Source organism: Ylistrum balloti, unplaced genomic scaffold (assembly GCF_031769215.1).
Source record: "Ylistrum balloti isolate Yb309-2 unplaced genomic scaffold, AGI_CSIRO_Ybal_v1 Utg371356, whole genome shotgun sequence".
Lineage (NCBI taxonomy): Eukaryota > Metazoa > Mollusca > Bivalvia > Pectinida > Pectinidae > Ylistrum > Ylistrum balloti.
In genome coordinates this window covers 140,746-161,857 of record NW_026782719.1, presented here as the reverse complement: position 1 = coordinate 161,857, position 21,112 = coordinate 140,746, and the positions used below count along the sequence as shown (strand labels likewise).

Sequence of the window (21,112 nt, the reverse complement as noted above, 5' to 3'; positions counted from 1 at the left end):
TTGTCGCGTGTTTGCCTTGTTCAGCAGTGAATATAACCTTGTGATATTTTTATGTATTACATGTAATATAGATTATTGTGACGTCATGACGTAACAACAGTGATCATAGATATAGAATGAACATGACTTCAAGTTTGATGTAGAAATTCTACAATGTTTGCCAGAAAAATGATGCGAGAAAAAGGATCTTGTTTTTGTTTGTTATGTGATTTATGAAATTCTTCACAATTTTTTTAAGCTCCCCAAATTCTTATTTCATTTATTTACATATCAAATAGAAATTCATGCAAGATCCTATATATTCTTGATCTGTTGTACTGAGTTAAACTAGAATCATTTCTCCCTAGAACGTTTAAGGAATTGTAGGAGAGAAATTAGAATCTGAAAAATGTCTTTATTTCTAATATAAAATATGATAATTTGATTTATCAACTTTTAAGTATCCTTTTTTAAAAAGTTCGATATGTCGCACAACAGATCTTCCAGTAGATGTTGTCCAGTCATCTCTACCTTATTCGTATTTAGATTACTTTTTTAAACTGGACTCTGTATTCCAGAAGAATCCATTTGCTGATGACTATCAAAACATTGGGAATATTCATCCAGACGTTGAATTTTTTTTTTTTTTGTTTTACTGAATATCAAATGATAGCTTGGTAACTGATTTATAGTTGATGTAAATTCATGAACAGGGTCTGGAGGTCAAAGTAGCGATCTGAAACAAGCAAATTAGGATTTTTGAGTTTAAAAAGTTTTAAATGAAGTTTAATATGGACCTTATTCAAATTCTTTATTGGCTTTTCATTAAATCAGATTTAATATTTTTATGGTTTAATGAAATCTGTTTAAATATTAAAATGAAATAATGAATATTGATGATATGCCTGTTCATTTGATAGTTTTTGAGTTAATCTTGTCGCAGATTCAGTTTGTAACCTTGGACATTTTTGTAGGAAAGTCTATTACTTTTTCTTTTGAGTGTCACTTTTTCAGCATTGAAACACATGTTGTGCATAAAAGTTTGAATGCCTGAGGCATAGAATTGAGTTTATAGCTTCTTGTGTTTGGTATTTAAAATCTTTCTGTAGACCTGAACTTCCTAGTGTTTAGACAATGTGTAAATTTCGTCATATTCAGCAATAGACCTTGAGAAATATTTTTATGTTGTGATGTTGTGTAGATTTTATATATAAATTGTTCACTTCATTTAATGCCTTGTTCATTGATATTATATAATTGTAAACGTATGATGAGAGAATGCTTTAATAAATTCTAATAACTTATGACCAGTCCCTTGTTCTAATTGATAAAAGCCACTTTATATACAGTAGGCTGTTATCATCATAAGGTGATTATTTTGAACTGTACAGTCCGGAGTCACAATTGAATCACATCATATGTGTAAAATGTGGTATGGGGAACAATGTTTTTATATGTGGAGAAATATATGTGGAATGTTTTGTCTTATTTTAGAAATATGTCTGAGAAAACAAAATATTTTTATAGGTAGGGAAATAGAATGATAAACTTTCAGCGTAATTTGAAACTGAACCCTGTATTAGTGTAGTGTTGTTAAGATCTGTGTTGTATGGTCTTTTAGAATTGATCTGTTGGTGTGTTAGTTATTCTAGTAGAAGTAGAAAGGTGAAGATCTAGAACTATTGAAGGATCGCACAGTATCAGTTGGTATCTTCTCTCTGGCTTTTCTGTAATATTTTGTGGTATCTGTAAAATATTGTTTATGAAAATGTTGTATATTGGAAAGTATTTGAATGTAACCAGTTACCTATCATTGTGTCTATATTCAGAATAGGAAGGGTTATACAATGGATATGAAGAGTTCGAGAGCTGTGTAGGACTGGATTAGTCATGTGACAACAATTTGGTACTGTTATGCTTCCGGAGTAATAGAGTACGATTGGTGATATTGATCGGCGAGTGCATGCATGTGATTACTGATATATATACAGTTAAACGGAATTCCAAGTCAGGACTGTCGTTGTGTTTGATCCTGATAAATTTTCCTGTAAAATTTGCATGCGGCAATTGAACTGATAATTGTGTAACACTGTTGTCAGAATAGATCACGTTTTCACACGTCAGCCATACGGTAAATATTGGGTGTTATAACGGGCGCGTGTGACTTGCGTGTACGTACGTATTGCATTAATGATATACCCACTAGAGTAACTCATTTCAATTAAAGCCGATGCCAGGCTCACCGTTCAAATCAGTGAGGAAACCTGACTCAACAAGATTGGTGAGAATTCTGAGATGAATGTCTGGAAGAATTTGAAATCAATTTGGTTCAGTTTTCTTGATCAGATTTGGACATAACTTTTATTGATGCTTATCAAATCCTGAACTTTGGTATTCTCAATCCGAAGAAAATAAAAAATTGCCCGAATTCCAATCATTGGTGCCTAGTATCTCCGATATGAAGTTTGGTGTTTTGCAAAACAGAACTGGTTGGGAGTCAAATTTTAATATACATTGGATGTGAATTGTTGTTACATTGTGTGATATTTTTGATTCTGTTATATAAAGAACTGTATTTTCTGATTAAAGCCTGTTAATTGTTGCTTTACAAAGTCAAACTGAAAAAAAAAATTCTTATTAATCAATGGAAGTGTTGCCAAGTAAATCTCAACTGCATTCCACTCCATACGTTATCAATATCTTAAAAAGAAATCTGATTGGTAGCATTGTACAGACAACATTATCAATTGTTGGGATGTTAAAATACACCTGAAATTGTACAGTCAACATTATCAATTGTTGGGATGTTAAAATACACCTGACATTGTACAGTCAACATTATCAATTGTTGGGATGTTAAAATACACATGACATTGTACAGACAATATTATCAATTGTTGGGACGTTAAAATACACATGACATTGTACAGACAATATTATCAATTGTTGGGACGTTAAAATACACATGACATTGTACAGACAACATTATCAATTGTTGGGATGTTAAAATACACATGACATTGTACAGACAATATTATCAATTGTTGGGACGTTAAAATACACATGACATTGTACAGACAATATTATCAATTGTTGGGACGTTAAAATACACACAACATTGTACAGACAACATTATCAATTGTTGGGACGTTAAAATACACATGACATTGTACAGACAATATTATCAATTGTTGGGATGTTAAAATACACATGACATTGTACAGACAACAGTACCAATTGTTTGGGACGTTAAAATACACACGACATTGTACAGACAATATTATCAATTGTAGGGATGTTAAAATACACATGACATTGTACAGACAACAGTACCAATTGTTTGGGACGTTAAAATACACACGACATTGTACAGACAACAGTATCAATTGTTGGGACATTAAAATACACATGACATTGTACAGTCAACAGTATCAATTGTTGGGACGTTAAAATACATACATACAGGCCCACTGATGCCTACATTTGTCGTTACTAATCAAACGACGCTTTTGACCACTATATCTGGTAACAGATATTTTGACATTTAGATAATAAAACAGATATGTGAACGTTTTTCACTTTTTATGAAATGTTTTCACAGAATCATACATTATAATGTTTTCCTTTTCAGGAAAAATAAAGGATATATTCATTCTATGGAAGTCTTCACCATTTCATTTGTGGGTATATAGTATTGTTATGTTTGTCTATCCATCACTTATATACATCATGTGGTGGTCGGAATGGATATCATATCTTTCGAAATTCTCATTATTTCCACAAATTTGGTTCTCATATACCTTACAGTATCAGGACATGAAGCTCAACACCAGAGTCTATTTATATATGATCAATGAAGTAATAACGACAGTACAGACAAGTTAATTGTCAAAATCTTCAGGCAGTTTGCTCCTTTATCAAAACACAAAGTTTTATATAAGCTACATCATATACACAGAACATAAAACACATGCAAAGTTACAAACTATAATCAAGATTGGTAGTTTAAATGTCTTGATTATCATTTTGGCCGATGGACAACGATGGCCCTTTTTAAGGAGCAAAAGCAAGATCTTAAGCTTGTTGTTTAAAGATAGTGATTTAAGTATCAAAATAAATAAAAAATTAGTGACACAGTTGTAGTTGTACTTGAGAAGCAATATCACACAGCTGTACTTGTACTTAAGAACTTGTGACAAAATTATTGTTGTACCCGAGAGCCTGTGACACAATTGCTGTACTTGAGAAGCAATATCACTTAGTTGTAGTTGTACTTAAGAACTTGTGACACAATAAGTTGTACCCGAGAACCTGTGACACTAACAGTTGTACCCGAGAACCTTTGACACAGCTGTCATTGTACCCGAGAACCTGTGACACAGCTGTCATTGTACTTGAGAACCTGTGACACAGTTGTCATTGTACTTGAGAACCTGTGACACAGTTGTCATTGTACTTGAGAACCTGTGACACAGTTGTCATTGTACTTGAGAACCTGTGACACAGTTGTCATTGTACTTGAGAAGAAATATTACACAGTTGTTGCTATACCTGTTTAGTTGTACTAACTCAACTGTCTTAGTTCTGAGCTTGTAGTATATCACAGTTAACTGGCTTTGTTATAAACACACGAGACTTGACCAGTACTGCAGATATTACCACTCATACCGAGTGACTACTCTGTCTTCTATTGATTTTCAAATCCTCTCGTCTGATTTTCCCACTGTCACCTTCTTGTGCTGTAATAAATTTTTGAGGTGCCAGACCAGTTTCGGGAACAGAAAAAAACTTTTGATTAGATTATCGCGGAGTTGTCGCGAAAATGAAGGTAAATGAGTTGTACTAGGGTTAAGGGATGCGCAGGTCGGGTATTGACTTTTTTGACAAAGCACCTGTCCTGTAGCATCATTTGCATGCCAATTTTTACAAGACAAATGAGTAGAAAATTGAGGTAACAAATGCTTCTTGTGAGGGTGTATAGTCAGCTCCGATATTCCCCTCATTGTATGCAGGTTTAAGTACCACTGTTTAAAATTCTGTGTCACCTTCTATTAATGGCTGCCTGTCTGAATGGCACAGACATGATTCTATGTGCTGCTAATTACCGTTGAGTGATAAATGTTCGTTAAGAGAGAAATTGTGAATCTGGTTACCAGCCTTCTATCTTAATACTCATGCAGCAATTTGAAAGTGTGAAGAAAAGGCGCTTTAATGAAATTAGACTCTGATTCGTATTGGCGAAATTTCGTTCTATCAGGATACATACTATATAGACAATTATATTTATTGTAAAACAGCCCTGTAAGAAAAAAAAAATGCTAAAAATTAAAAATAATTCTTCAAATCCGGTGTGAAATTACTCCTCTTTGAAGATTGTCGTTCCAGTTTAGATTAAATTTGATGAAGTTGCTCTTCTGTATTAATATTGTATAATCTACTTTTGATATCAGTGTTTGACTGAAGATGCTTTTTGGTTACATGACATTCAAAATTGTAATAAAAGAATCTCTGACTTGTTGCTTTGCCTTATTCTGAATTTGGCATTTTTAAATCTTACTGATTATTAATCTTAATATTATTGTCTGTTTAAAACTTTAACATGATTTTATGGTCCCAACACCTGTTGTTCATCTGGTCATGGCTGGTGTAGAATTTTCCAACCAGGTCATTTTTTTACCAATATTTATTTTTTATAATTAAAGATACCTTGATTTTGGGTGAAACGTCTTTGATATTTTGGTCATGTTAAAAATTTAAATTAAAAGAAATTAAAATTTCTAATTCATTTTAGTTGATTGAAGTCTGTTTTCATAAAAGTGAAAGTAGAGGACATGTTACATTAGAGATTTTCTAATGTGGATGAAAATCTACAGAAACAGACAGAAGACAAATGTTCAGGTTAGACAGGCCTAAGCAGAAGGTCGTAACTTTGTTGGAAATTGAATATTAAAGGGATTAGATGACATTAAGTAATGTTTACTGAATCAAGCCAGAATAAATTTATAAACAAATTTAATTAACTCTATTAGTCTGTGATTGAGCACGTTCCAGAATCTCTATTTCACCAGTAGCAAACTGTTGAAACAGAATTATGAATTGATAATGTAAATATATGACAACGGTTATATTATATGTGAAGCATTAGACCCCTCAACTTGGTGTGAGGAATCGGAAACTTTTTTGGGGGTGCTAAAATGATTTTGATATGAAAGCGTTGAAACACTTCAGTATTCAACCCACTCATTCTAGTGGTATTATTGGCTAAACCACTTGTTAGTATCTTTGGGGAATACCATCGCTTTAGTCCAAGAAAAAAAATTGAAAATGTCATATATAAACATCAGGTATTTATGAATAATTTAATAAGGTTGGTTTGCAAAAGTTATGCAGATAATGCCCTTTCACTTTATGGAGTTAGAACATTGATAATGCCCTTTTACTTCATGGAGGCAAATTGTGTTCCACATGTCCCCTGACAAATTGCATTAGACGAAATTCGCATCTTACTATTGTACAAGAACTCATTTAGGTCGATTTTTCCTTTCGAGATGTGTGACTGTTTGTCAATGTCTTTTGATACATTTAGAAATCGAATTTTGACACCCAAGAAGTTGGTTTGTGTGAGTGTGACTCTACAGGGATAGTGGCCATAGTACACTGATAAATAAAACATACTATCGTTGCTGTTTTTGATACAATTAGTGAAAGGATGCCCCTGAAATTGTAATGGTCTTTCTAAATTATTGACATGGATGCCAGAGATAGCGAACCGGAGGTACTAAACTAACATTTGAGAAGAGAGGGAGATAAAAAAAAAAATCATATGGCTTAGATATAAATCTGGATGATGGCTTTTTATCCTAATCAGTCTTATCCTGCAATTAACATGCACAACTTGAAGGTGTACCATGGAGACGAACACATGTACTTGTGACATGCCAAAATATTTATCAATATCGGAGTTGTACAGGAAGTGGTGAGAATTATGGGACATAACCAAGTTCATCCGTATCCTCCCGTAGGTAGAGCGTTTGACAAGGTTTGTGTGCTGATCGTTGTGGACCAGCTTGTTAATTTATTTGCTTCTCATTGTAGTGACCGGCATTTTGTATGTAGATAATAATGGAACATTTGTAGGATGATATATATATAAATATATATATATGTTATTTATATATATATTTTCTGTCTTTAATTTTCTGAAAGTTACTTTACAAACGGAAATTGATTTTTATTTTATACTTTCATTTTTCTGTAATTTGGAATTTTGATTGCATTTAATTTATAATTTCATTTTAGTTTTCATATTTATTTGTCTAAATGATAATGAAATGTATTTCAGAATATGTTTATTTTTTGAAAATTTTGCAACTTTTATGTGTATATGTGTAATATATTAGCAGATGTATATACTGTGCTATGATTGGATATTTTTTTCTCCACATTAAATCGCCACAAAGATCTAATATTTATGGAAGTTTTTCAAAAGTAATTTTATACTATACAAACACAGAGACATGGGTGCTATTTCAATGGTTTCTGTTAGATGTAACACCTATCTTGAATTCAGATGATCGAATGATATAAGAAATGGCATGTATATTACTTCAGAGACTGAAGTACAATGGCATTTAATCCTATACCAAAGAGATGTAATAGAATATGACAAGTGTATTCCATATGGTATAGATGATGACGAGTGTATTCCAGTAGGTATAGAATGTGACAAGTGTATTCCATGTGGTATAGAATATGACAAGTGTATTCCATGTGGTATAGAATATGACCAGTGTATTCCATATGGTATAGAATATGACAAGTGTATTCCATATGGTATAGAATATGACAAGTGTAATCCAGTAGGTATAGAATATGACAAGTGTATTCCAGTAGTTATAGAATATGACAAGTGTATTCCATGTGGTATAGATTATGACGAGTGTATTCCATGTGGTATAGAATATGACAAGTGTATTCCATGTGGTATAGAATATGACAAGTGTATTCCATGTGGTATAGAATATGACAAGTGTATTCCATGTGGTATAGAATATGACAAGTGTATTCCATGTGGTATAGAATATGACAAGTGTATTCCATATGGTATAGAATATGACAAGTGTATTCCATATGGTATAGAATATGACAAGTGTATTCCATGTGGTATAGAATATGACAAGTGTATTCCATATGGTATAGAATATGACAAGTGTATTCCATGTGGTATAGAATATGACAAGTGTATTCCATGTGGTATGGAATATGACAAGTGTATTCCATGTGGTATAGAATATGACAAGTGTATTCCATGTGGTATGGAATATGACAAGTGTATTCCATATGGTATAGAATATGACAAGTGTATTCCATGTGGTATAGAATATGACAAGTGTATTCCATATGGTATGGAATATGAGGAGTGTATTCCAGTAGGTATAGAATATGACAAGTGTGTTCCATGTGGTATAGAATATGACAAGTGTATTCCATATGGTATAGAATATGACAAGTGTATTCCATGTGGTATAGAATATGACAAGTGTGTTCCATGTGGTATAGAATATGACAAGTGTATTCCATATGGTATAGAATATGACGAGTGTATTCCATCTGGTATAGAATATGACAAGTGTATTCCATGTGGTATAGAATATGACAAGTGTAATCCAGTAGGTATAGAATATGACAAGTGTATTCCAGTAGTTATAGAATATGACAAGTGTATTCCATGTGGTATAGAATATGACCAGTGTATTCCATATGGTATAGAATATGACAAGTGTATTCCAGTAGTTATAGAATATGACAAGTGTATTCCATGTGGTATAGAATATGACAAGTGTATTCCATATGGTATAGAATATGACAAGTGTATTCCATATGGTATAGAATATGACAAGTGTATTTAATTTGGTATGGAATGGGAATTCATTTTTCTGTCTCAAATGTGCTCTTGTGAAAATTGTTTTTGTATTGTATACAGGGTAATGAGACCCTGTTTGTGTAGCTCAGTGAGACTGCAGTTGATGACCTTATGTTTCTGTGTTGTATACTGGATGACTAGACCCTGTGACCTTGTATATAGGTCATTGTGACCACTTCAGTCTGTGACCTTGTGTTACTGTAATGTATACTGTTTGATGAAACTCTGTGACCTTATATGTAGCTCACTGATGTTACTAGTCTGTGACCTTGTGTTAGTGTAATGTATACTGGATGACTAGACCCTGTGACCTTGTATATAGGTCATTGTGACCACTTACGTCTGTAACTTTGTATATAGGTCATTGTGACCACTGAGGTCTATGACCTTGTGCTACTGTGATGTATATTGAGTGAATGGACCCTGATTGGTCTCTGGTTGGCATTTGCTTTTCTTGATCCTACCACAAACTTGGTCAGTTGGAGGCTTGATCAGAGTCTGGTCGGTGTTTGGCTGCCCTTGGTTCTACCACAATCTTGGCAGTTGGAGGCTTGATCAAAGTCTGGTCGGTTTAGGCTTTCCTTGATTCTAACACAAACCTAAGTCAGTGAGAGGATTGGCAAATCTCTGGACAGTGTTAGTTAACCTTAGCTTAGGTCAGCATATATCATTTAGTATTTTGCAGTACCATGATGTCTAGATTCTAAAGGAAAAAAATCTTTTAGGCACATGTAGAATGTTCGAGAAAGAAAAATGTTTTTTTTTTCTGAATTGTGGAATTCACATATGATCGTGAATTCTAGATTCTCTTAAAAAGTGAATCTGTCAAGATGTAGACTCTTATCCTCATCTTCATTCTAGTTTCCCGGCCAAATTACAGTGTATAGCTCTCATATATCTCGCCCTGCTTTCACTGATCCATTTGTTATTTGTAGCAAGACGTTATAACATACATTATAAAATCAGCGGTACAGTCTGGCTTCCTTGTTGAAGTCATATTTCCTACATATCAATGCTTCAATCACGGAACAGTGTAGTTCAGTTTGTAGCATTGATTTGTTGTTAGGATATTTTCTTGTCGTTGAAAACATTTTATAGATAGCTAGATCCATGTTTTTCCTTCATATGTTGGTAGAGTGTCAAGAAATGGGTTATAACACATATTTATGGTAGGGAGTTTTCCCTGTCTTGTGGAAGTCTGCATCCATCAGACTGGATGTTAGAACTGTTGAGTTTCAGCATGCCATTTGTTTCTTGGAAGAAATATAATGATAGTTGTTTATACCATGTTGAGATTGTGAGTAGATGCCTTGGGAAGGAATGACAATTTGATCTATCTCTACCTATAAACAATAGTGCACACACAATAGGGAAATATTGAATACAACAACAGCATTCACACCTTCTATTGATCTATAGGCCTAGAAAATTGTTAGATCACATGCAACAGTAAGCTGAATGTCTGCTTATCATACCAACCTGCAGTTTTCTCAAAAGCGATTTTTCATCTGCCGAGTCCCAGATAGACGAAACCATTAAATCTTTGTTAGTTATCACTCAGGACCTACTGAGATTTCTAAACAATTTTTCGCCCTCGTAAATCTGCAGATATTGGAAATAATGTTAGTGGTGGCAGCTGATGCTGCTGGTGTTAAGAGCTGGGATAGATCTTATTTATAAAGCTAATTCAAATGTGATGTCATTAAAACCAGCTCTAGTGCAGTTTGGTTAACTTATATGCTTTCTGGTTTTTTTTTTTTTTTCTTCAACCGTTTCAAAGATGCTATCACAGACATTTGACAAATTTGTACTGTAAACACTATTGATGTGGTTGTCCAATTGACAGTCCACTATCAGTCTGGTTGTCTCGCTATCAATCTACTATCAGTTTGGTTGTCTCACTTACCAACCACTATCAGTCACTAACCAGCCACTATCAGTCTGGTTGTCTCACTAACCAGTCACTATCAGTCTAGTTGTCTCACTAACCAGCCACTATCAGCCTGGTTTTCTCACTAACCAGACACTATCAGTCTGGTTGTTTCACTATCAATCCACTATCAGTCTTGTTGTCTCACTAACCTGCCACTATCATTCTGGTTTTCTCACTAACCAGCCACTATCAGTCTGGTTGTCTCACTAACCAGCCACTATCTGTCTGGTTGTCTCACTATCAACCCACTATCAGTCTGGTTGTCTCACTATCAATCCAATATCAGTCTGGTTGTCTCACTAACCAGCCATTATCAGTCTAGTTGTCACACTAACCAGCCACTATCAGCCTGGTTGTCTCACTATCAATCCACTATCAGTGTGGTTGTCTCACTAACCAGCCACTATCAGCCTGGTTTTCTCACTAACCAGACACTATCAGTCTGGTTGTTTCACTATCAATCCACTATCAGTCTAGTTGTCTCACTAACCTGCCACTATCATTCTGGTTTTCTCACTAACCAGCCACTATCAGTCTGGTTGTCTTACTAACCAGTCACTATCTGTCTGGTTGTCTCACTATCAATCCACTATCAGTCTGGTTGTCTCACTATCAATCCAATATCAGTCTGGTTGTCTCACTAACCAGCCACTATCAGTCTAGTTGTCACACTAACCAGCCACTATCAGCCTGGTTGTCTCACTAACCAGCCACTATCAGTCTGGTTGTCTCACTAACCAGCCACTATCAGTCTGGTTGTCTCACTAACCAGCCACTATCAGTCTGGTTGTCTCACTAACCAGCCACTATCAGTCTGGTTGTCTCACTAACCAGCCACTATCAGTCTGGTTGTCTCACTGAATCAAGTTACCATGGATCTGTTTGTCCCATTTTGTGTATTACCATAGTTTGTGTATTGCAGCCATGTTGTGAGTGCCTTGTGGTATAGAGACCTAGCATATATGTAGAGTTAAATGGCCTTGTGGTAGCTATAATCCAGTGCTCTATTACTGATTGGGGAAAAGAAATCTCGGAGAGAAATTGGGAGACATTTTTCAGTTTTGATGAGGAAAGTAAAACTTGTTAATGTCAAGGTCGCTGTAATTCAAATAAAAACTAGAACATGGGAGATCCAATGAAGCTCTGAATTGTGTAGAAAAGTGATTCACTCTTAGCGAGTTGACGTACACAGCTTCATTGTGATCGGCTTTGAGAGTAGGCTACAGATTCTAAATGTCACCAGTCCAAGCTTGCTAGCGCTGAAGAGGGGAAAGCTTCAAATGGAACACTTAACGTTACCAAGTGTTTATAGAGCTTACTAAAATAGAATGTTTCTCCCAAACTTTTTCAGGTAACAAGATTTTCCTTTAAAGAGTGCTGACTTAATTGAATTAGAAATATTTAATGGAGAAAAATGCACATACAACTCTCTTTGACTTTTTATTGAGAAGAAGTGTAAGATTTAATTAAGATTTTTATCAAAATTTGAAATGATTGATGATTTTGACCAGGAGGTTAAAATTTTATTGAATTTGAAAGCATGTCCATTTTTGCGAGGGTTAACAAGATATGGCTGTGTTTCCATTCAGTGTAATTAACTTGCTAAATGCTTGGCTGTTTCCACTTGTTACAGCACTGGGTAGATAAAATGGTTGAATCAGATATTCTGATAACAGCCATGATTCACGAGATGGCTAGATGGGATTTCGTATGATAGATTTCTGACATGATCATTAGGCTTCTGTGTCTTGAAATTCAAGGAGTGCTAACAACTTAGAAAATATCCTGATTCACACAACCAATCATCCATTCTGGTTGTTGATACAACTCTGGGTCTTCAAGAACACTCAGTCAAATCAATCAAGTTATTGTAAGTCAGTTTAACAAGCTTCTTTTCCACTAATGAAGACTACAAGGGGTCTTATTTTATCATATTATTTGTGTATATATATTTATTCTATCCCTAATCATGCAAACGTCTGGTCTGTTGCTGCACGATGACTGCTATTCATACAGGTCCTGCAGAAACTAACAGTATTTCGCGAGGATCCTAGGAACACCTGTAAAAAACAGAAAAGTTTTAAATTATCCTGAACCAGTCCTAGAATTGGTGTAATTAGAACTGATTTTAAGGTCACATGCGATCACCTTCATGCAGCGGTGTGCGTAAACAATTTATCATTTTCGACTTCTTCTCAAAAAACTTTATGAGGCAATTTCAGTGAAATTTTGCAGGAACTTTCCCTGGCCTAAGATGAACCAAAATTGTGAATTTTACAGTCCCCAACCTCTTGAGGCCTGAGGGGCAGGGCCAAAAGGGGTCAAATTAATTTGGATATTTTGAAAATCTTTTCTCAACTCCAAGAAACAATAGAATCAAATGCTCTTCATGGATGGAAGCATCTTAAGATCCTTTACCAAATTGTGAATTCCATGGGCCCAGGGTCTCGCATTTTCCCATGGGGAGGAGGTAAAGTTTGCTATAGTTTATATAGGAAAACTAGATTTTTGAGCATAATTTGTTTAGTTTCCATTGGAAATATTTCAAACTGGGGTAGAATTATGAGTTAAGGATGACAGCTTAATGGTATGTCCATTTTGATCCTGATTGACCTCCAAGGGCAGATAGGTGGGGCCAAAAGGAGTCCAATTGACTTAAATTTCAAAAATCTTCTTCTCAATATCCAGATATGGTAGAATCAAATACTCTTCATGAAAGAAAGCATCTTAAAGTGCTTTAATTACCAAAATGAGTCTCGCATATCTTCCTGGGGAGGAATTGTTTTTTAGACTTTACTGTAATTTTCATAGAAAAATAGTATTTTTAATCATAACAATGGTTATTTCCCACTGGAAATTATCAGTATTATCAGTATAGGGTAACAGTTTTGATGGTATACGTGTATTGACACTGTCAATATTCAGTGTCACAATTTCTGTTTCATGACACTTGATAACTATCCTTTGACCTTTATATTCAATATTGCTTATCTCAGGTGACGGTCAAGGTTGCTAGGCCTCTTTTGTGATATCTGTGTAATCATATCCAGGCATAACATACAGTTAGCAACTGTTTTTTGGTGAATACGATGATTTATCAACCTGAGAAAGTGATATTTCACAAGGCCAGGTCATTAAACAATGTCACCAGAATCAAAAGAGTGTATCAGTCGAACTTTTTGTGATGTTTTAGTAATTCATATACACAAAATAGAGATATTGACTGCAAGTGTCACAATATCTGTTTCATGACATGATAACTATCCTTTAACCTTTATATTCAATATTGCTTATCTCGGGTGACCGTTAAGGCTGCTAGGCCTCTTGTAATTCATATGCCAGCGTTAGAAGCTTTGACTACAATAGGTCATAGACTGTAAATTTTAGTATTTTTTATGATTGGATCTGTTACAAATTAGGCCCCAGGAAAACTATCGAAAAATGTCCTTGAAAATCTTCTGGAACTTTTTCGAGCAATGTTTTCTGTGAGTGTTTCATTTACTTTTGAACAATTTTTTTATTGGAAAAAAATGAAAGATTTGTTCTTTGTGATTTACTTATAGTTTTAGGTCATCAGATGAATAAGACAGAGATCAATGTTTTCATTAAAACACCTCCCTACTGTACGTTTTCCAAGATTTTTATGAAATTTCAGGGCATTACCTATGGACGTTTCATGGACATTTTCCATTAACAATTTGCCCAAATTATCCATGAAATTTTGAGGTATTTTCCATAGACTTTTCTATGATGAATGAAAACTTGAGCAAGTTCGTGTTTCATTAGAGTTATCTCCCCTGGAGGAAATAATTTGTTAAGACTTGTTCTGAAAGTTCTTCTGTGTACTTCTGCATTAATTTCTGCCCTCGTCATATGTCTAGCAAAGTGTTCCTCAACACTTCACCAAGTTATAACCACAATTATCAGCTGATGAGGTGATTAAATTTCATATTAAAAGATTCTGGAGGTCACTGTTAAAGCAGACACATTAGCTGTAAACTGACACACAATTTTATACCTCAAATGTTGATAGTTTAGTAACTATTTTTGAACACATCAAGATAGGAATTCAGCAGTAATTTGATTACTTTGAAAGTATATATATGTCATTTGGCAGAAAGATACTGAATATTTTAAGTAACGGTCGTAAACCAACCAGCTCAACCATACTTCATTTGTCCTGGTCATTGGGCTACTGGAATGGTAGTAAGCCGATTTTGATGGCTAGCTCAATTTCACATTTTGAAGACAGTTAAACCATTTGTCAATTCACTTCTTATATTTATTTATGTAATAGATCGCCCTTAGAATTTTACTGTAACTTGTAAAGTGTTCAGTAGTCATGACTTGCTCATATTGCAATCAGCTGATCACCGATACCTACCACCAGATAGTTCTTGAAATAAAAGCACCATCCTCACACAATATGATACTGTATTTCCATGGACTCTTCTAGTCAATATATCGCCTTTATTCAAGAGAGCAGACATCGTTTTTGGCTAGTTTCCGGGCCTGATCTGCCCGATTCTCCTGAAAATAATAGGCACGTGAGCCGGAAGTTAAGTTTTACATTGGGCGTCTGTTGTAACCAGATCAAAAGGGAGACAGTCACAGTGTTCAATATCTCTTTCAGTGCCAACAATAGTTAAGTTAGGGATGCATTGGATACAAAATAAAATGGTGAAATACAAGAGAATCTCTGAAATTTACAGACATGTCTAGGAAGTCCATGGTTTCTCCGTGGACATTGTCCATGAAATTTACAGACATGCCCATGAAGACAATGGACATCGTCTGTGAAGTTCAGGACTTTGACATGTCCATGAAATATAAGGACATGTTCATGAAATCAATGGACATTGTCCATGATACTGACAGACATGTCTATGAAGTTCATGGCTTCTCCATAGACATTGTCCATGGACTTTGACATATCAATGAAATTTACAGATATGTCCATGAAATTCAGGGACATTGTCAATGGAATTTATTTTCTATAGAAAAAGATGGTTTTCCATGAAAATTGATTTTTTTCCAATGAAAATGTACAGCTAGGCGTGGTCCAAATTTACTTAATATTCCTTACATGACTTGAGAAAATTTCTCAGCTTAAAAGTGTTCATGGGAAAACATTACCTCTGTTAAGTTATAAAAAAACAACATAGAAATGGACATTTTCCTTAAACTCCGTAACTCCTTTCAGTAGAGAATTCCTTTAGATAAAGAAACTGATACCTGCCTTCACAGATAATAGACAGACAAGAACAATTACATTCAACAGCTCGATTTCCTGTTCTTTGTTTCAAATTTTTGCGATTAAGTAGATGCTCCAAATCACCCAACAGGCATGCATAGAAGTAACACTTGAGGTTGTAGTTATTCATTATAGTTGCAACCTGATCGTTGACATTCACAGCTCAAGGAAACTATCAAGTATTTAGAAAACATGTCCTTTTTTCAATATTTTGAATAGAAATATACACTCTGTTGATTTTACAACATTTGCAAAACAGGTTATTTCAACATATATTAATCACTCTTGTTGGCCCGGATGTAAGTGTACTAGAGGTCTTGTTGTGGGAGGAAAATGGAGTACCTGGGGAAAACCCATGTGGATTGGCAGGTGACTCCTTACCTTTTCACATCCATTCCGGGAATCGAACCCCGGATGGCTAGGTGAAAAGGCAAGTGCTCTACCCAACCTTTCATTATTTAAGAAGGTTGACTCCTTTTGGAGTAAGAAAATAAAACCAGTGATAAGGAATGCGTTACAACAGTTCCCAAGTTTTTTTCCTTTCCTGACTCTCATGTACACTGTGTACTGTTGATTTCATGTAGGGTAGTACTTCCTCGTTGAAGAGGTTTGCATTGGTTCACAATTGATTAGATTTTGTGATATCTGTGAATTGTATCCATGCATACCATACAATTATCAACCTGTTTTTAGGTGAATACGATGATTTGTCAACCTGAGAAAGTGATATTTCTCAAGGCTAGGTGAATATAATGATTTATCAACCGGCCTCGGCCTTGGGAAATATCACTTTCTCAGTTTGATAAATCATCGTATTCACCTTATGTTTAATTATATGATATTTCACTTTACACTTACAAAACGGTCATTTTTGTCATTTGATAGAGAAGGGGTGTGTAAAATATTCTTTGATACGTCCTTACTACAATGGAAAAAAAGACAACAGCATTATGATATTGAACTTACTAGATAATTTGATATTGCTAAAATTCAACAAAATTAATAGAAATACATCTACATGTTCAAGATATTGTGCAACAAAATATTCACCCCAATCTATCCAATTCAGTGATGGAAAAATTTTCCAAATCGACTTGCTTGTTTTTTTTCCCGATAAACAAAACTTAAAATCTTTACTGTTACATCTGTTGTCTTTCTGGTCTTTTTGGAATCTTCTAATCTTCCACCAAACTTGGAAATTGTTCCAAATTTATTGTTGCAAATCTTCAGCTGTCTGCCATATGTTCAACGATGTCATAAGCACATACTGTTCTGATGGGTATGAACTAGTGTTGTTAGTTTGTTATATCTACCCAGAATGCTATGATAATGTTACGGAAAGTCCCTTGTTACTATATTTGGGTATGAACTGGTGTTGTTGGTTTGTTATATCTACCCAGAATGCTATGATAATGTTACGGAAAGTCCCTTGTTACTATATTTGGGTATGAACTGGTGTTGTTGGATTGTTAAATCTACCCAGAATGCTATGATAATGTTATGGAAAGTCCCTTGTTACTATATTTGGGTATGAACTGGTGTTGTTGGTTTGTTATATCCACCCAGAATGCTATGATAATGTTACGGAAAGTCCCTTGTTACTATATTTGGGTATGAACTGGTGTTGTTGGTTTGTTATATCCACCCAGAATGCTATGATAATGTTACGGAAAGTCCCTTGTTACTATATTTGGGTATGAACTGGTGTTGTTGGTTTGTTATATCCACCCAGAATGCTATGATAATGTTATGGAAAGCCCCTCATTATATTTATATCTATATTTGGGTACGAATGAGTAATGTTGGGTTGATTTAGGGTTGATGTAATGTTTGAGCATTGTGGGAATATTTCAGAACTGGCCAATCAGAAAACAGGAAAAAAATGCTTTCATACCATAAAGGCATAAAACACTCATTTTCTGAAATAATTTTTCCTGATAAAAATGTCTGCTGGGTATTTTATTTTGTTTTGCTATTCTTGAAATTAAAGCTCCTACAAACATTGTTAATTATACATTATGTCAACGATTAGTTGAACAAAAAGTTTGAAGCTGTCTTGTTTACTCATGAGATTTCTTTTGTTTTTACAGCCACAAGGGGGATCAGAGACAGGTGATTCGGACTATGTAAGTATCGCACTTCAGTCTTCCGAACTTATGTACGAACTTGTCAACACATCATAATCAATTTCTAATCCAGATACTTTGTTATCTGTACTTAATAATGAAGTAAGATGAACACATTTGAAAAGGGAAGGAAAAAAAAATAAAAAAAATCGATTGGTGAAAACTTCATTTTGAAAGAACATTTCACACTTTGCCATGACCATGCATATCTTAGACCTTCTAATGACTGGATATTATCATAAGGTGGTATCTCCGACCTTTTGTGTGTCATCCCAAATCATCGCAATTGTAGTCGTATCATAACAAACTGAACAATTCTTCTGTTTGGATGAAAGATTTTTGATGAAAGATAGTATGTAGTATAATTGGATAAAGAAGACAAACAGGTTGTGTCTTATAGACTAAGGGTCATGGATCAGACCCCGCGTAGTGTACAGAAGGGATGGGGTCAATAATCAATAAAAAAAGGGAAAATCTGAGAAAATAAAAGCACCTTTTCTTCCACTTATATAACGGGATTTTGACCAAATTATGTCAACAACATTATTTGATGAAGGAATTGATTATGAATCATATTCCTCAAATATCATATTCCATATTTATTCACAAAAATGAATCTGTCCATAAATATACCCACTGTTTGTGGAATCGTCTAGGTTAAAGTAGTCAGAAAAACAGTAGTCCACAAATATACCCACTGTTTGTGGAATCGTCTAGGTTAAAGTAGTCAGAAAAACAGAAGTTTACAAATATACCCACTGTTTGTGGAATCGTCTAGGTTAAAGTAGTCAGAAAAACAGAAGTTCACAAATATACCCACTGTTTGTGGAATCGTCTAGGTTAAAGTAGTCAGAAAAACAGTAGTCCACAAATATACCCACTGTTTGTGGAATCGTCTAGGTTAAAGTAGTCAGAAAAAAAGTAGTCCACAAATATACCCACTGTTTGTGGAATCGTCTAGGTTAAAGTAGTCAGAAAAACAGTAGTTCACAAATATACCCACTGTTTGTGGAATCGTCTAGGTTAAAGTAGTCAGAAAAACAGAAGTTCACAAATATACCCACTGTTTGTGGAATCGTCTAGGTTAAAGTAGTCAGAAAAAAAGTAGTTCACAAATATACCCACTGTTTGTGGAATCGTCTAGGTTAAAGTAGTCAGAAAAAAAGTAGTCCACAAATATACCCACTGTTTGTGGAATCGTCTAGGTTAAAGTAGTCAGAAAAAAAGTAGTTCACAAATATACCCACTGTTTGTAGGAAAAAAAGTCACAAATATACCCACTGTTTGTGGAGGTTAAAGTAGTCAGAAAAAAAGTAGTTCACAAATATACCCACTGTTTGTGGAATCGTCTAGGTTAAAGTAGTCAGAAAAAAAGTAGTTCACAAATATACCCACTGTTTGTGGAATCGTCTAGGTTAAAGTAGTCAGAAAAAAAGTAGTTCACAAATATACCCACTGTTTGTGGAATCGTCTAGGTTAAAGTAGTCAGAAAAAAAGAAGTTTACAAATATACCCACTGTTTGTGGAATCGTCTAAAGTAGTTTCAAAATATACCCACTGTAGTCAGAAAGTAAAAAAAAAGTAGTTCACAAATATACCCACTGTTTGTGGAATCGTCTAGGTTAAAGTAGTCAGAAAAAAAGTTCACAAATATACCCACTGTTTGTGGAATCGTCTAGGTTAAAGTAGTCAGAAAAAAAGTAGTTCACAAATATACCCACTGTTTGTGGAATCGTCTAGGTTAAAGTAGTCAGAAAAAAAGTAGTCCACAAATATACCCACTGTTTGTGGAATCGTCTAGGTTAAAGTAGTCAGAAAAAAAGTAGTTCACAAATATACCCACTGTTTGTGGAATCGTCTAGGTTAAAGTAGTCAGAAAAAAAGTAGTTCACAAATATACAAATATAGTTCACAAATATACCCACTGTTTGTGGAATCGTCTAGGTTAAAGTAGTCAGAAAAAAAGTTCACAAATATACCCACTGTTTGTGGAATCGTCTAGGTTAAAGTAGTCAGAAAAAAAGTTCACAAATATACCCACTGTTTGTGGAATCGTCTAGGTTAAAGTAGTCAGAAAAAAAGTAGTTCACAAATATACCCACTGTTTGTGGAATCGTCTAGGTTAAAGTAGTCAGAAAAACAGAAGTTCACAAATATACCCACTGTTTGTGGAATCGTCTAGGTTAAAGTAGTCAGAAAAACAGAAGTTCACAAATATACCCACTGTTTGTGGAATCGTCTAGGTTAAAGTAGTCAGAAAAAAAGTAGTTCACAAATATACCCACTGTTTGTGGAATAGTCAGAAAAAAAGTTCACAAATATACCCACTGTTTGTGGAATCGTCTATACCCACTGTTAAAGTAGTCAGAAAAACAGAAGTTCACAAATATACCCACTGTTTGTGGAATCGTCTAGGTTAAAGTAGTCAGAAAAACAGAAGTTCACAAATATACCCACTGTTTGTGGAATCGTCTAGGTTAAAGTAGTCAGAAAGAAGTTCACAAATATACCCACTGTTTGTGGAATCGTCTAGGTTAAAGTAGTCAGAAAAAAAGTACAAGAACACAAATATACCCACTGTTTGTGGAATCATCTAGGTTAAAGTAGTCAGAAAAAAAGTAGTTTACAAATATACCCACTGTTTGTGGAGTCACAAATATACCCACTGTTTGTGGAATCGTCTAGGTTAAAGTAGTCAGAAAAAAAGTAGTTCACAAATATACCCACTGTTTGTGGAATCGTCTAGGTTAAAGTAGTCAGAAAAACAGAAGTTCACAAATATACCCACTGTTTGTGGAATCGTCTAGGTTAAAGTAGTCAGAAAAACAGAAGTTCACAAATATACCCACTGTTTGTGGAATCGTCTAGGTTAAAGTAGTCAGAAAAAAAGTAGTCAC

At 34.6% G+C, this 21,112-nt stretch overlaps 1 protein-coding gene across 3 annotated transcripts in view; it reads left to right on the top strand.

Annotated features, from left to right (window-relative positions):
* The window catches only part of LOC132562144 (disks large homolog 2-like), a 200,188-nt gene that overhangs the window by 54,910 nt on the left and 124,166 nt on the right, over positions 1-21,112 (top strand). For all 3 annotated transcript variants that reach the window (XM_060226871.1, XM_060226873.1, XM_060226874.1), the window contains one exon: positions 18,180-18,215. In XM_060226871.1, the coding sequence (XP_060082854.1) occupies positions 18,180-18,215 (36 nt within the window). The remainder of the gene's footprint in view (positions 1-18,179; positions 18,216-21,112) is intronic.